This window comes from Benincasa hispida, chromosome 4 (assembly GCF_027475165.1).
Source record: "Benincasa hispida cultivar pf3 chromosome 4, pf3_genome.v1.1, whole genome shotgun sequence".
NCBI classification, from domain to species: Eukaryota; Viridiplantae; Streptophyta; class Magnoliopsida; order Cucurbitales; family Cucurbitaceae; genus Benincasa; species Benincasa hispida.
In genome coordinates, this window is record NC_143481.1 from 17135364 (window position 1) to 17151561 (window position 16198).

Below are 16198 nucleotides of genomic sequence, written 5' to 3' on the forward strand. Positions count from 1 at the left end.
ATAACATTTTTTTTTCTAAATTAATTTTATGTATGTATTTGTAGCTTAAATATGTGTTTTAGACATTTAAGGTTTGACTATTAGTTTTTTTTTTTTTACAAAAAAACCAATTAATTGCTATTGTTTTCAATTTAGTTCACAGTGTCTGTTTATGTTTGCAACAATTCGAAAATTTAACTGAAACATTTATGAAAAGTCAAAGATAAAAGTGTAACTTTTGAAAGTTATTTTTTAAGCCAGCGGCGAAATTCAAGAGTACTTTTGTATTTGAACCTCATATATATCCAAACTTCAACTATATCTCATAAGGACAATTATACAATGTTGGGAGTTCTTCACATTTACCGGGGGCAGCCAAGATGCGTCGGGAGACACACTTTCTCCCCATAGCTTTTCTCGTGATGCATGTTTTGGCGTCGAGAAATCTTTTTTCTTGTAGTAGAATTCAAAACAAAATTGAAGAGATGAAAATGGTTTACCTCTCAATCAAATCAGCAGGAAGAGCTTGTTGAGGGAAGACCCAAGTTTTGTAAGCAAAAGAAGACATCTCCATGGAATATTTAGCTGGATAATGAGTTCTCTCAATGATGCCATTAGCACTAATAAGAGATTCCCTTGCAAGAGCATTGATTTTCATGGTATCCTTAAAATGAGGCACTAGCAACTTGTGAATGGGATGAAGAACACTCAATTGTCTGTTGGTTGCAATCACAAATGGCTCAATTACTGCATGGGTGTTCAACCTATACACACATAAATACAAATTAAAATGAGTTGATTAATATAAAAACCAAATTAAGGTTGAACAAAGAACACCTTGAATATGTGGACCTTGATTCTCAATACTAAAATCCTCAAATCAATTTGATTTTCAACTCCGACGATTGGACTAGATATGGGTTGCCTTAAAATCAAAGCTCTGCTGACAAAGAACGCAGGTTCTTTGGTTCAAGATTCAGGTTATTTACAAAATACCCTTACTTAATATGTGAAAAGAAGGATAAAATTGGAAAACTACTTTAAATTTTGAAAATGTAATACAATTATAAATATATAATCCTTAGGGTTTTTTAAGAGTTGAGAGTTTGTTTTAAGAGGTTACCAGTGACTAACAAGTTGATGGTGGCCAGTATCATTAACAGCAACATAAGCCTTTGCCAATTGCCAAATTGAGGCATCAACTCCTTCTTTAGCTGCCAAAACTACTCTGCTAATGGCACCAAATTTGTCTCCATCTGGGTGGGGTAAGCTTAATTCAATTGCCAAAGGCTTCAAAGTCCCATCATCTTTTAGGAACAGAATTGTTCTTGTGGCATATGTTTTTGTGGAATTTAATGAATTTATTCTTCTTAGAAATGGAATTATTGAATCATGGTGATCCAATATATACAGCCTGTTTTCCTTCATTGCCTGTAAAAGAGTGAAAGTATATGTAAATGTGCATGAAAGTTTGAGAATTTAAAGTTACTTCAAACCAAAAGTATGAACATTTTCTGTTTCTCCTTTTTAATTTGTTAGTAACGACAATGACAATTATGTGTGATCAAACTTCCAACCTTTTTTAAAAAATGGACTGTCAAATCACCGATAAGTTATTTCTTTAGGTTGAGAGGCCATTGAACTAGAATTTTTAATGAAAACCAAAATACTACTAAAAATCTTGTCTAAGTCCAGAAAATTTGAAACCCATAGGTTGAAATTTCGAACCCACAAGTGAATAACCCCTTTATCTTTTATAATAATAAAGGGAAAAATCTGGAACAAAACATAAAATTCAAAGGCTGAAATCAAATTATTATTATTTTTTTATAAAAAAAAAAATTACCTCATTTACTGTAAGATATCCATCCAAACAATTTATGATGTGTTCTTTAGTTATCTTGCTGTTTTGGTCACCATAAACCTTAGGGTCAAGCTTGCTTGATGGAGGGAACTCCTGTAATTAATGTATAAATATTCAATTAGAATAAATTAATTAAAGAAATTAACAAACAAAATTAGGAAGAGAGAATATTGTGATTTACTTTAAGACGACGAATGACAATTGGATTTTCTCCCGCCAACATTTCTCTAGCAAATTCTTCATCAGTCCTCCAAGCAAATTTATTCTCTGTTTAATAATAGACCATAATATAAGTAAAATATTTTAATTTAGGACTTGTTATATCGCATTAAATAAAAAATAATCTCAATTTTAAGACCACATTACTCAAATCATCAATATAGTTACTAACTTATTTTTCTTTTCTTACCCCTTTAATTTTCGGGTGTTGCTTCTATCTCAAAATTAATTGGCTATAAAAAAAATAAACAGATATATCGTATAAAGATTAAGAAATCTCTCTATCTTTTCAATGAGAATCTATTCTCGATATTTACCTTTTTTCTTCTTCGGCAAATGTTGGTATGAGGAAAGAAGGCAATAAATATATTTATTTACTAAACATAAACTATGTTCAGATTGACGTTGAATTTAAAGGTTTAAACAATGATAAATTACATACCTTGGATCAGTTGGGGCAATGGAATTTTGGGTAACTCTCGATGGATTTTAAGCTGTTCAAGTAGTTCATAGAGCTTAAGTACATCTTGGAAGGATTCAAATTCTTCAACACCAGATGGATGAAGATCAGCTAATTTTGCATCCAATTGTTTACCAAAGAATTCAAATCTCTTTGAAGGACCAAATCTTTCATTGCTAGGAACATAAATCTTAAACATTAATATTGATGATCTACTCTCATATCTCCCATCTGTTAGTAACATAATATAATTAGCATAACATAAAGTATTGAATTTTGAACGAAAAGCTATATTATTGAAAAAGGTTTTGTACTAACAAAAATATAAATAAATTTAACCTATGTGCTCTTTTTTGGGTAATATAAATAAATATATATACTTTGGGAATAATAAGAAAGCTCATCTCATGAAATTCAATATGCATATAAACTTCCCAAGAAATTTGTTTTTAGGAGTTGTTCCTTAAGTGGGAAGAGAGAAATTCTAATGGAAATAATTCTTCTTTTGTACCATGAAAAGGTAATTTTTCTTTTTTTTTTTTTTCTTCTGTGTATGTCAAAAATCAAAAGAAAATCTTGCCTCGAGGTGAAGGTCCTCGTCCAGTTCTTCCTCTACGAGGATAAGGATAGTCACTCGAGTTTCCAAGAATTTGTCTAGCATTTTCTGAACCTAAATCTTTCTCATCAAGATCGTTGTAAACATCATAATCATATATTCTGTCTCTTTCTTGACGCTCTCCTATTCCATCTCCTCTTAACTTTATAAGCTCGTCATTTCTATACTCTTGTAGTGCCTCCGGTGTTTGAAATGGAAGATATGCCTAAAAATGATGCAACAAATTTGAGATTAGGTCAAATCCATGGTTAAAACGAGTAAATTCATTCTTAAAATTGAGAGGAATGTTTTCTAGAAACAAAATTTTATTTCCAAACATGATTCAATAAGTTCTCAATACAATTATAAAAGTGGTCAGGGGAGTGACAAAACAAAACCAGAGAGAAAGTAAAGCATAATAGAAATAGCAAATGCAGATAAAATCAAGAGCCTCGAGGAGGCTGCAAAAACAGAAATAGAAAAAAAAAAAACTATTTTTTTATTGTTCCTAAAAATATTTCACACTAAAACATTTTTTAAAAATTAAAAACAATAACAAACAGAATGAATTATCAAATAAGTATGTTTCCTAGAAAATATAAATGAAAACAAGAAACGGAAAATGGAAGTGTTTTCGAACCTGCCTTTTAAAAAATAAGACTAAAAGTTTTGAGCAATAAGCTAGGCATGCATGCATTAGTATCCCTTCATTTCAATTTCATGAGTTGTGTTCTTTAAAGAAAGAATGTGTCGTTTAATTTTTTTTCCTCCCAAATCAAAAGAGACATGGTTATTTGAATGACCAAAAATTAGTCTATAAATATAGTTTGTTGAGTGAGACCAAAAAATAGATCAACTGTAAATTTTTATTACAGAGAAAATGACAGCCTGCTGCAAGACCAATAAAATATATATAACAATAATATTTGAAGCATTTGGTGAGGCATCAGGAAGCCACACACTCTTCAGATTTTAAGTTGTCCCGGTTTGAAAGTAAACTTGACACTAGAAAATAGTAAAGATTTTTAAACATACTTTCATTCCAACAAATAATTTTTTTGGTAGTTTATTATAATCGGACAAGAGCAGAGGAGGTTGATGAGACAAGAAGGAAGCATTGAGGGGGCATTGAAAGCTAGAATGCAGCAGGGAGAAGGTGGAAGAGAGAATAAGGGAAGTAGTAACAGTAGCTCAGAGTCTGCTGCAAAAGATGCTGGTAGTACATGCAAGCATTGTGGGAAGCAGATCATCCATATTTCAAATGATGGAGAAGGCTAGATTTGAACTGTAGAAGATGTCATTTATTGGGGCATATTGAACGATTATGTAAGGAAGCAAAATCTTAACAGCAAGAAGGAGCACATGTTGTAGTACAGCAAAAAGAAGATCAATTCTTTGTGGCTACTTGTTTCTCATCAGTCTATGAAGCCATAGACACGAAATACGGTTATACTATAACGGATATGATCAGATAATTGCGATTCCGTCAGTTTCCTAAAGAAACTAAGATACATATACGTTTAAAGATATGCTATTTTATATATATATATTTTTAAAAATGAAAGAATACTGATACATGAAGATACATTTTCTCTTTTCTTAAAAAAATCTAGGATATATATAAACTTAACATATAAGTTAATAACAATAGCACAAAATAGAATACAAACACTGAAATATAATATAAAAAAAGCAACATCTAAGATGTTGAAGTACAATAGTTAATAAAATGCAATAGAAAAGTGACTCGTATTACAAAGAAGAAAAAGAAAATTAGAGGGAGAAATATGAAGATAAACGAAGAAGTTCTTCATTGAATTATTGAAGATATCCAAATGGTTTATATTTTGGTGGAGTTTGTGGGGATTCAAATGTGAAGATGAAGATTAGATGATTCTAGGGTTTGGCCTTTTATTTATTTATTTTTCTTTTAGTTTTGGACTCGAGTAGTGAACTTTTTAAATAGGTTGCCTAGTTTTAGATTGGGAAAGATTAGATGAGTTGTTTGTCTTTTTTCTTTAAAAAAAAGTATGCGTAGAAATAGATACGTCAAATCGCGTGTCAGATACGTAACTAGGAAGTATCTGGAAGTATCGATATTCGATACGTGTCTGATACAGATTCTTTGCCTCACATGAAGTATCTATGCTTCATAGCTCATCAGTCACTCAATGTAATGGCTAGTTGGTTGATAGTGGGTGTACCAATCACATGACAAGTGACAAAGAGGTGTTCAAGGACCTTGACAAGTCATTCAAGTCAAAGGTGAAGATAGGAAACTGTGAGTATCTAGAAGTAAAGGGGAAGTGCACAGTGTCAATAGAGAGTTGTGCTGGAACCAAGTTGATTACTGAAGTGTTGTTTATCCCTGAAATTGATCAAAACTTGTTAAGCGTTGGTCAATTAGTAGAGAAAAGATTCAAAGTGTTGTTTGAAGAAGGAAAGTGCTTCATTTCTGATTCCAATGGGAATGAGTTGTTCAAAATAAAGATACAACACAAGAGCTTCTTGTTGGATCCACTCGAGAAAGAGCAGAAAACTTTCAAGTGTCAAGTGAATGACACTGAGTTATGGCACAAGAGGTTGGGGCATTTTCATCAAAAAAAGGTTGCAGTATCTGTAGAAGAATGAGATGGCAGTAGAAGTACCAGTTCTGGAGGAGTTGAAAACAAACTGCAGAGCTTGTTTAACAGGGAAGCAAACAAGGCTGCCTTTCAAAAAGTCACAATGGAAAGTAACTGAGAAGTTGCAGCTCATCCACACTGACTTGTGTGGACCTCAACCAACTCTCTCACTAAATGGTAGTAGGTATTTCATTATCTTTATTGATGACTATACCAGAATGTGTTGAATATATTTCATGAAGCATAAGTCTAAAGTAGCTGAAGTGTTTCTGAAGTTTAAGAGATGGGTTGAAAATCAAAGTGGCTGTAAGATTCAGGTGGTGAGGACTGATAATGAGGTTGAATATACATCGCAAAGGTTCAATTCCTTCTGTGAAGAAGTTGGGATAGAGCATCAGCTCACTGCTCCATATTCTCCACAACAAAATGGAGTCAGTGAGAGGAAGAACACGAGTATTATCGAAATGACAAGATTCTTATTGCATGAGAATAACTTGCCAAAGGAATTTGGGCTGAAGCAACAAACACAACAATCTTGCTATTAAATAAACTACCTACGAGGGTATTGGAGAAGAAGACACCTTATAAAGCTTGGTTTGGTACTAAACCAAAATTGACAAATTTGAAGGTGTTTGGTTGCTTGCGTTTTTCTTATGTTCCACAGGTGAAGAGAGACAAGTTGAGTGAGAAGGCCGAACCAGGAATCTTTGTAGGCTATAGCATGGTGTCCAAAGCCTACAAGATCTATCAACCTCACATAGAGAAGATGGTGATTAGCAGATATGTTCAGTTTTTGGAGGATGAGAAGTGGGACTGGACAAAAGAAGCAGAGGTGAAGCAACAAGAAGTCTCTCTGAATCCCTAGACTATTGAGGGAGGTGTATGAAAGAAGTAGTATAGCTGCATTAGAGCCTGCAGGATATGAAAAAGCTAAAAGAGATACGAAATAGATGAAAGCAATGAAGGAAGAGTTGAGTATGATAGAGAAAAACAATACATAGGAGTTAGTGGAGAAGCCTGTAGACAGGAAAGTGATTGGAGTTAAATGGGTTTTCAAAACCAAATTGAACCCATATGGCTCTATGAACAAGCCTAAGGCCAGGTTAGTGGTAAGAGGGTATGCACAAGTCTGGGGAATTGATTTTTTTGAGACATTTGCACTAGTTGCAAGAATGGACACAATCAGGTTCCTACTAGCTGTGTCAGCCCAACATGGATGGAAGGTGTATCAGCTAGATGTGAAGTCAACATTCCTAAAAGGAGTGTTAGAAGAAGAGATCTATGTTGAGCAACCAGACGAATTCATCATACCAAAACAAAAGTAGAAGGTCTATTTGTTGAAGAAGACTCTCTATGGGTTGAAGCAAGCTCCTAGGGCATGGTACAACAAGATGGATGATCACTTGCTGAACTTGGGTTTTGTGAAGATTCTAAGTGAATCCACACTCTATGTGAAGAAATCAAGTACTGCTATTGTGATTGTATCTCTCTATGTAGATGATTTGTTAGTGACGGGAAGTGATGATGTTCAGATAGAGATATTCAAGAAAGAAATGATGAAGGTGTTTGAGATGACTGATCTAGGTCCGATGCATTACTTCCTAGGTATGGAAATTCAACAAAGGCAGAATGAAATGCTCCTCTGTCAGAAGAAGTATGTAAGAGAGATATTGAAGATGTTCAATATGGAGGAGTGTAAGAGTGTGAACACTCCAATGATTCAGAAGAAGAAGTTACAAAAGAATAATGGAGAGGAACCTACCGATGAGAATGTGTATAGAAGTTTAGTTGGATGCTTCATGTATCTCACATCTATTAGGCCTGACATTATGTACATTGTAAGTGTCTTATCTAGATTTCTTCACTGTCCAAGCAAGAATAATATGGTTGCTGGAAAAAGGGTTATGAAATATCTAAAAGGCACACTATCTTTTGGGATCAAATTTAGTAAAGTTGAAAATTTTAAGTTGCAAGGCTACTCAGATAGTGATTGGGCTGGGTTATTAGATGATATGAAGAGCACCTCTGGCTATTGTTTCACTTTTGGCTCAGGATGTTTCTCATGGTGTTCAAAAAATCAAGATATAGTGGCTCAGTCAACTGCAGAAGCTGAGTTCATTGCAACGATGACAGCAGTCAACCAAGCTGTTTGGTTGAAGAAATTGATGCATGACTTGTATCTGAAGTAGGAAAAGTGTGTGGAGGTGTTTGCAGATAATCAAGCCACTCTAGCCATTTAATTGAATCCAGTTTTTCATGGAATGACCAAACATTTTAAGGTCAAGTATTATGTTCTGAGAGAGATGCAGAAGAAAGGAGAAGTGCAGCTAGTACATTGCAGCTCAAAAGAGCAAATAACTGATATCTTCACTAAGTCTTTTTTAGTGAGTCGTTTCCAAGCTCTTAGGAGCAAGTTAGGTATTTGCAGTATTTGAGTTAGGAGGAGAATGTTAGTAACTCAAAACTGCAAATTAGTTTTTGAGTTGATCTAGTCAATTCCTATTTTCTAGGAAATAGTTGAAGTTATTTTTAGTTGTAGTCAAGTCTAAGTTCCTATTCTTGTGGAGTTAGTGGAATTAGTTGCTAACATTGTGGAATCTATTTTTAGACTTAAGATATGTATTTATATAGAGTTTTCTAGAATGAAATGGACACACTTCCCATTTTTCTTATTTCCCTCTCATTAGTTAGAACAACAGGAGATTCCCTATCTCTCAACACGCTTCTTTAATTGTCGGGAGTTCCTTAGGAACTCTTGACACACTTCTTTACGCCCGACGGGCTTCTTTAATCATCAGGAGTTCCTTGCACTTATTTATGCGTCGGGAGTTCTTTAGCTTGTCTACTAATATATTTTCATAAACCCTACTTTCAAGAATGTTATTAAAAATCTTTAGCTAAATTAACAAATCAGTCATTTAATAGATAATTATTTTATTCAAATTACTAAGAAATCAAAAATAATATATATATATATATATAATATTGGTAAATAAACTTATTCTTAAAAAGAAGAGCATTGTTAATTAACCATTTCGTTTACAATGTTATATTGAAAAATACCAATTTATCCCTCTAAACTTTTAAAAGATATATTAATTAAATCTTTATAAACTAATAATTATATCAATTCAAATTCATGACTTTGATAGTATATCAATTTACACCATTTTTTAGATTTTATTTGAAAAGTATCGTGTCAAAATTCTAATTATTTCAATTATACTTCTAAATTATATCAAATAATTTGGATTTTTTTTTTACTAGGATTGTATTTGAAAATTATCAATGCATCCAATCTTAACATGGGCAAACTTCTTTAAATGTTGGATTAGCAAAATAGACAATTAAAATTGATACATGAATGATTTAAAAAATATATATATTAATTGAGTCTAAATCCATTCGTTAATGAATGTTTAAGGGTTTAGTTGATAAAATGTTACATCTTATATTATATCTATTCAAATGAAACATAATGGAATTTATAAATTGATATACTCACGAAAATTCAAAATTTAAATTGATACAATTATTTGTTTAGTGTTTTAATTGATATACCACCCAGTTCAATATTTTTCCTACTATATATTACCTAAGAGGGGATATTTATTTTCTTTTATGTTGTTTTTTTTTTTTTCTCTCTTTTCAATGAAGGATGTGATGTTTTTATGGACTGAATTTGTTTTTTTTTTTTTTTTTTTTTTTAAGACAGCAAAATCTTTTTTGAATGGAGAGGAAACTTTGATATAATAATTGGTAATTATTTTTATAGCTAATATGCCATCAATTTCCTAGAGGTTAGGATTTGATGTTAGATACTCCTCAATCCTCATATTGCTAAACAGTAGCCCATCCACTGCCTTTAACTCAAAAATGTCATTTTACATTTCTATGTTTGAGCTCTCAAATTATATATATATATATATATATATATATATAAATTATTTTAGTATTTTTGTTAATTTTTTTATTAATTATTTTGTAGAATTTTCATGTGTCTAATTGTTCTACCCATTATGTCTATAGAAATAATATGACTATTTGAAGCCATATAAGTGAAACAAATGGTGGCTACTTTCAAAATAAATCTAAATTTTTGTAAGATGATTGCAGAAAAGTTCATGACAATGACTAAAATACTATTTTATTTAAAATTTAGAAATTATAATACAATGTTTGAAATTTCAAATTAATGATTAAAGAAACTAACAATAAAAAAATATTGGACCAAAACATGATTTAAAATAAAGAACATATTTGAACCAAAAACTGCTTGCTAAAAAGTAAAGTTTTTTTTTTAAAAAAAAAAAAATTTAAATTATCTGAATTATAGCTACTTTTCTTTTGTTCTTTTTAGGTGAATTATAGCTAAAAATAAAATTGGGTAATTATTTTAAATGGTAAAACTACTAAAAATATTTTCAAATATAGCAACAGAAGTCTATCACTCTATAGATAATAACATTTTGCTATATTTATAAATAAATGGACTCATTTTTCTTAAAACAACTCATTAAAATTTCTTAGAGAAATAAAACCCAATTCAATTATTAGACAACTTAGGAAAAATTCTAAAACTCATTGTAGAGTTAACAATTATTACTTTGCAAATAATTTAATTGATGATCATGAAATTACTTTTATTTTCATTGTTAGTTGATTAATTAAAATAAAATATATTAAATAACACTGTTTTTTATGTATGCTTTTTTAATCTAAATTTTAATGTATGTTTGGAACAATTTATTTTCTTACATTTAATTAAATAATTAAACAAAATCTCAACAACAAATATTGCAAAACATGCCCATATTATACGAAAATATATAACTTTTAATTGATTGAAATAGCTTCTTTTTTTTTTTATTTTTTATCTTTTTAACAACCCTTAAAATAATAGTATAATTAAAAGTGCACATGAACAGTTTTAAAAAAATCTTGATTTTTCTTTTCTTAGTAAAAGAAATGTTAGTTGGTGCCTATATTTTCAAAAACACATTGATCAAATTAAATCGATGCCAAATATTATCTAAAATGCTCTGTTGTCGTTTTTTTGTTTTATGTTTTATTTATTTCTTTTCTTTTTCCTTTTCTTTTTTCATACACAATGATTTGAAAAATAAAAAAACTATGAAAATTTCAAAGGGTAAAAGATATGAACATCTCTCACTAAAAAGGAGAAGAGAAAAAAAAAGGGTTAACATTCCAAGTGTTAGGAAGAGTTTTATGTATATAACATTGTTATAACTTATTCCTTGTTTCATTGAATTAAAATATTTAGAAATTAATATAAAAATAAAATAAACTTGACAATAGTTGATACATACTCTAAAGGTCAGAAGATCAAATTTGTATACTCTATTTGTTATACTAAAATAAATAGCAATAAAAATTATAGAAATGAAATATATATATATATATATATATATTGACAATGTAAATAAATTAAGTATCTACATTTAAGAGGTGAAAAAAAACAATTGTAGGATATTTTTTTTCTCATCTATTTATTGTATCATAAGTTTTGTTGAATTGACATTTTAATGACGTTACATAATAAATTTTGAAACAGTTAGATGATAAATGTTATAGTTATGACAACCTAATTAGAATAATTTGGTACACCTACTGATTTCTATTACCATTTAATTATACATGAAAAGAAACTTGCACTCCATTTTCAATTCCTTCACATGTAACCAAATCAAGAGGAAACTACTATCAAACTTTACTTCTTTATAGACAAAGTTGGTATATTTTCTATCTTTTTTTTTTTAAAAAAATTATTATTATTACTTTTAAAAAATTGGGTGTTTATAAATAGGAATCCCTTACCTTATCTTCATTAAACACTATTGTAGTGGAAGGAATGAAAAGAACCATGAGTGGTCCCCTAAAAACGAAAAAATCTTTAAAAAGAAAAAAACTAATTGGAAATTAATAATTGGTAAGCAACTTGTCAAAAGACTAGCATCTCAAACCTCTCACCTCTTTGGCTATTCTCCCTTTCCATATTCTTACTTCTTTTCCTCTCCCAATATCCCAAAGTATTCATTAAATTTTATTTGACCCAATGAAGCTTTTTTTTTTCCTTCATATAATTTGTTTTATTATTAGAGAAATCTAAAAATATTCAATGAATTAATTCATGACTTTTAAGATAGGTTAAGTTACAAGTTTAATCACCGAAATTTAAAGTTTATATTCATTTGATTTTTAAATTTCACAAGTGTTTAATATATCTCAAAATTTTTAATTTCGTATCTCAAACGTCTCGACTTTGAATGTTGTATTTAATAGGTCTCGGAAATGCCAACATTTTTATAAAATTAATCGATCTATTATATATAAATTTAAATTGTATGTCTATAGAATTTCAAACTTTTAGTTTCATATTTCGTAGACCTACGAATTTTATAAATTAACTAAAAAATTCTGAAAATAAATTTATAATTTTGAAAATTTAAAGATGGACGTAAATTGCAAAGTTCAAACATAATTCAACCTTTAATCTTTAAGATATTTAGATACTATGCCACTAAAAAAAAAAGTATAAGAATAGAATTGAAATCTCACCCAAAAATACAAAGGATTTTTTAAAAACATTGATTAGTTTAATAATAAAAGCAAATCTAGACTACTTGAATTTAGAAGAAACTAGATCTTTCACTAATCATGAAAGATGGATCAAATCTCAAAAAAAGAATTAATAAAGTGTCAGAAGAATAGAATTTTATCCTAACAAAAAAAAAATGTGTGTATGTATGACACAATAATAAGTTTGAAAAGAGATAATAGTGTAATAGTTATAATAAGATAAAGAATTAAAGATGTCCCAATGATGTAAGTTATAAATATATATATGTAAATGAAGAAAATATTCCTTTGTATCATTTTCATGTATTGAGAAGCTATGGACCATCCAGTTGTATCCATCTAAGGCCATTAAGAAGAAAGTGAAACATTCTTCTTCCCCATAGGGACTTCTTTCCTAAGGGCTAACCACAGTGATGATGATGAAAGTGATCTTCCCCACTCAAATCTAGCCATCCATTTTGCTTACTTTTTAGTTCAATCATGGACCCCACTTCATTATTTCAGGCCCTCATTTTGAGTATACATTCTCATTCAATGCAACACACTATGTTAAATTACCTATTCATTTTCTAAACTTTTAAAAGTTTGTATTTGAATTTTGAGCATCTACTGGATATAAATTTAAAAGTTAAAAAAATGTTCAAACAACTATTAAATAGAAAACTGAAAGTTTAAAGATGGATTAGACATTCTTAGAAAAAAAAATTTAGACATTTTCTAAAATTCATAGACTAAATGACACAAACTTTAGAATTCAAAAACTAGACTTAAATATGCATTATTTTACCCTTGTGTGTTCAATCCATCTACTTATATAATTTTTATTAAATGTGAACTTTCAATTTTGTTGTCTAAATTCTATTATCATCCTCATCCTCCCATAAAAGCTTATAAAATATGTCATTTATATAAAGTAACCAAGTCTGATTTAAAGTAAGAGTTAATATATCCAGTAGAATTAATTATTTTTTTTTTGGATAATATGTAGAGTGAGAGAATCAAATCTTTGATAATATAAATTATATGTCAGAGTTATAGAACCTATGCTTATTTTAACTACTAAGTGGGATTAATGTTAGTACCTAATGACAATAACAACCTTTTTTTTTCTTTAGAAGTGATAGTAACACTTGGGACTAAACCAAACTAAGCAACTTTAAAAGGTATATAAACTAAACTAAGCAGTGGTACTATAAATGTAATTTAACCTACAAAATATTCTCATTTTCACTTTAATCATGCATCCTCATCAATTTCAAATTTTTTGTGTTATTTTTTGTTGGGTGCCTTATACTTAAATTGTATCCCTCCAAGTAGTGGGGTTTAGCTTTGGAAGGAATCCTCAAATAATGTATTCTCCTTTCTTTTGTATTATTTATCAGAGAGGTACTCAACTTTACCTTTTATAACCAAACAACCCTTTACCATTTTGCAGATCCTAAATCCTCAGCTACCTCAATCTTAATAGGCAGAATTTGGGCATTTTAAGTGGTTTTCTTGGTTTCTTTCACTAAAATGGTATGTTATTTAAACCTGATGCCTTCAAAAATGATTCCCTATTAATCAGAGATACATAGATAATGTATTTTTGGTTGAATCTTATTCTGGTGTCTTTAGAATTGGTTTCATTTCATCTCAATATCAACTCCTTTCCTAGTTTTCTTTGACTGTAACTATTAAAATACAATTTAAAAAAAAAATTGTCTATTGATTCTATTAGTATGGATTGGGGGTTGATTTTGGAGGGGTAAGTGGTTATGTAGAAATTTTAACTGTTTTTAGTGTTTGGTAAGATAATTTAAAATAAAAACACTTTTTCAATTTTATTAGTTTCTAAAATATATGTACAGTAGCTTGTAAGATCAATTTCATGTGTTAAGGTGCGTCCGGGGTTATTTTTGGGAGGGGTATTAGTGGTAAACAGATTGAAATTTACTGTTTTAGAAACACATCCATTTCACACCTATTTTTAAATCATTTTGCTTCCGACTTTTAGATTCTCCTCAAACCAGTTACATTTTTTAATTAGTTTTAAATTTTCAATTTTATCCTTTAATTAAGATTTATTTTATGTAATATATATTTCTTTCTCGTCTAATCAAATATATCCCTCCATTTAAAATATATATATATATATATTATATATATATATACCGTATTAATTTTTTTAGAAAAATATAAAACCATTTCCCTTAATATTTAAAAACAAATCTAAAGCAAACAAAATATCTCATGCCAAACAATTATTTAAAATTTTAAATTATTAAAAAAAATACATTATCAAATAGATTTATTTCATTTGTTATATCTAAACTAAATAATTTAGGCACAGTTTGTTTATTTTTTGTTTTTGTTTTTGTTTTTGAAAATTAAACCTACAGACACTACTTCCACTTCTAAATTTCTTTCCTTGTTATCTATTTCTCATCAATAGTTTAAAAAAACAAAGCCAAATTTTGAGAACTAAAAAAAAAAACCTTTCAAAAGTTGTTTTTGTTTTTAAAATTTGATTGGGAATTTTAACTATTGTACTTAAAAAAAGATGCATATGATTGTAGAAATATGGATATAAAAACAAAAACAAAAAACTAAACGATTACCGAGAAGCCTTAATATCTATTTATCAAACATTATAATATACTTTTTTTAGCTTTCAAGTTAATTTATCAAACACCAGTTTACTTTCTTTAACAACTAACTTTTTCTAAAGCACAATTGCCAACAATTATTTTCAAAATTACAATAATTCCAAACTATCTTAATCTAACTAAATAAAAAATCTCCATTTTATCTCTATTATAAATATTTTTTTTTCACATCTAAGATTGAAATTTACCAAACTTATTTTTTAAAACACAACTATTATTAATTATTTAAAAGTCACAACAATTTCAAATTGAACCTTAGCCTATTAGATAATAGTTATGTTTCTAGCTTTTTTGTTTCCAAGTTTCAATGTATATTATGTTTGAGAAATAGAAATGTTCAATAATTATTCTTGTTTTTATTTTTATTTCTTATTTTTCATATAAATTCCATAATTATGTAAAAAAATTATAAACTTCAAAATAATATCCATTTCGTTTTTTGATTTGCATTTTTAAAATTAATGTTTGTCTTCTCTCAATTTTCTAATTATGATTTTTACATTTTTTAAAAAAGTATTCGAATTCTTTTTATCAAATAATATAACATATAAATTTAAGAGAGAAGTAGTTATAAGCTTAATTTTCAAAATCCAAAAAACAAAAAATCAAGTCGATATCAAACGGATCTCAAGTATTTGTTTTTGTTTTCATTTTTATCCAAAACATAATTTTTTTTTTTCATTTTTTACATTAACGTGCAAAATAAATATACCATAACTTTTAGATATCTAATTTTGAAAACTTACTGTATGCAAATAATAATAATACAAATAGTTATCAAACATGAATCGGACCAAAAACAAGGAAAGAAAACATTAACAAAGAGGCCAAAAAATAAAAACCCTCAGTAACACATTTTTTGTCCCAACTAACCTTGTGACAACTCACAAAACTAGGCAGAAAAGGAGTCTCCCAAACTCGATGACCATAAAAATAGTCTTGCGAGTAAGAATGTCCATAACTAACCATAAATCTTAATAAAAATTGAAAAGATTACTAGTTGAGAGTCAATTAACCGAGTCAAATACAAGGTAAAAAAAAAAAAAAAAAGGTGAAAAGGAAAATTTTAAATTTCGCATAGAAAAACTCTAGAAATTATTTTAGAGAAGAAAATAAAGTATAAAGGACAGGCAGGGTTACGAAGTAATGTTGGAGAGGAAGTGCGGCATAAGGAGAAAAGAAAGGGGAGGGTGCCCAAATCAATACCCT

The 16198-nt window shown here is 29.1% G+C and overlaps 1 protein-coding gene across 1 annotated transcript; it reads right to left on the bottom strand.

Annotated features, from left to right (window-relative positions):
* Nucleotides 1-215: 215 nt before the first annotated feature.
* Nucleotides 216-4371, bottom strand: LOC150036540 (putative linoleate 9S-lipoxygenase 5). Its single transcript, XM_090313159.1, has 8 exons — nucleotides 4341-4371; nucleotides 3511-3578; nucleotides 3103-3343; nucleotides 2505-2753; nucleotides 2025-2110; nucleotides 1826-1936; nucleotides 1103-1410; nucleotides 216-743 (listed from the first exon to the last, which is right to left on the bottom strand). The coding sequence occupies exons 1-8, from the start codon at nucleotides 4369-4371 to the stop codon at nucleotides 476-478; spliced, it is 1362 nt and encodes a 453-aa protein (XP_090169285.1). The 3' UTR covers nucleotides 216-475.
* Between the last annotated feature and the right edge of the window lie 11827 nt (nucleotides 4372-16198).

Bases quoted from the DNA above. Each gene is read 5' to 3' on its own strand.
- LOC150036540 (XM_090313159.1), bottom strand. From the start codon at position 4,371: ATGGATGATCTGCTTCCCACAATGCTTGCAT. The intron at 2,111-2,504 runs GTATGTAATTTA...ATTATTAAACAG, and splicing joins ATTGCCCCAACTGATCCAAG to AGAATAAATTTGCTTGGAGG. The intron at 1,937-2,024 runs GTAAATCACAAT...CATTAATTACAG, and splicing joins TTGTCATTCGTCGTCTTAAA to GAGTTCCCTCCATCAAGCAA.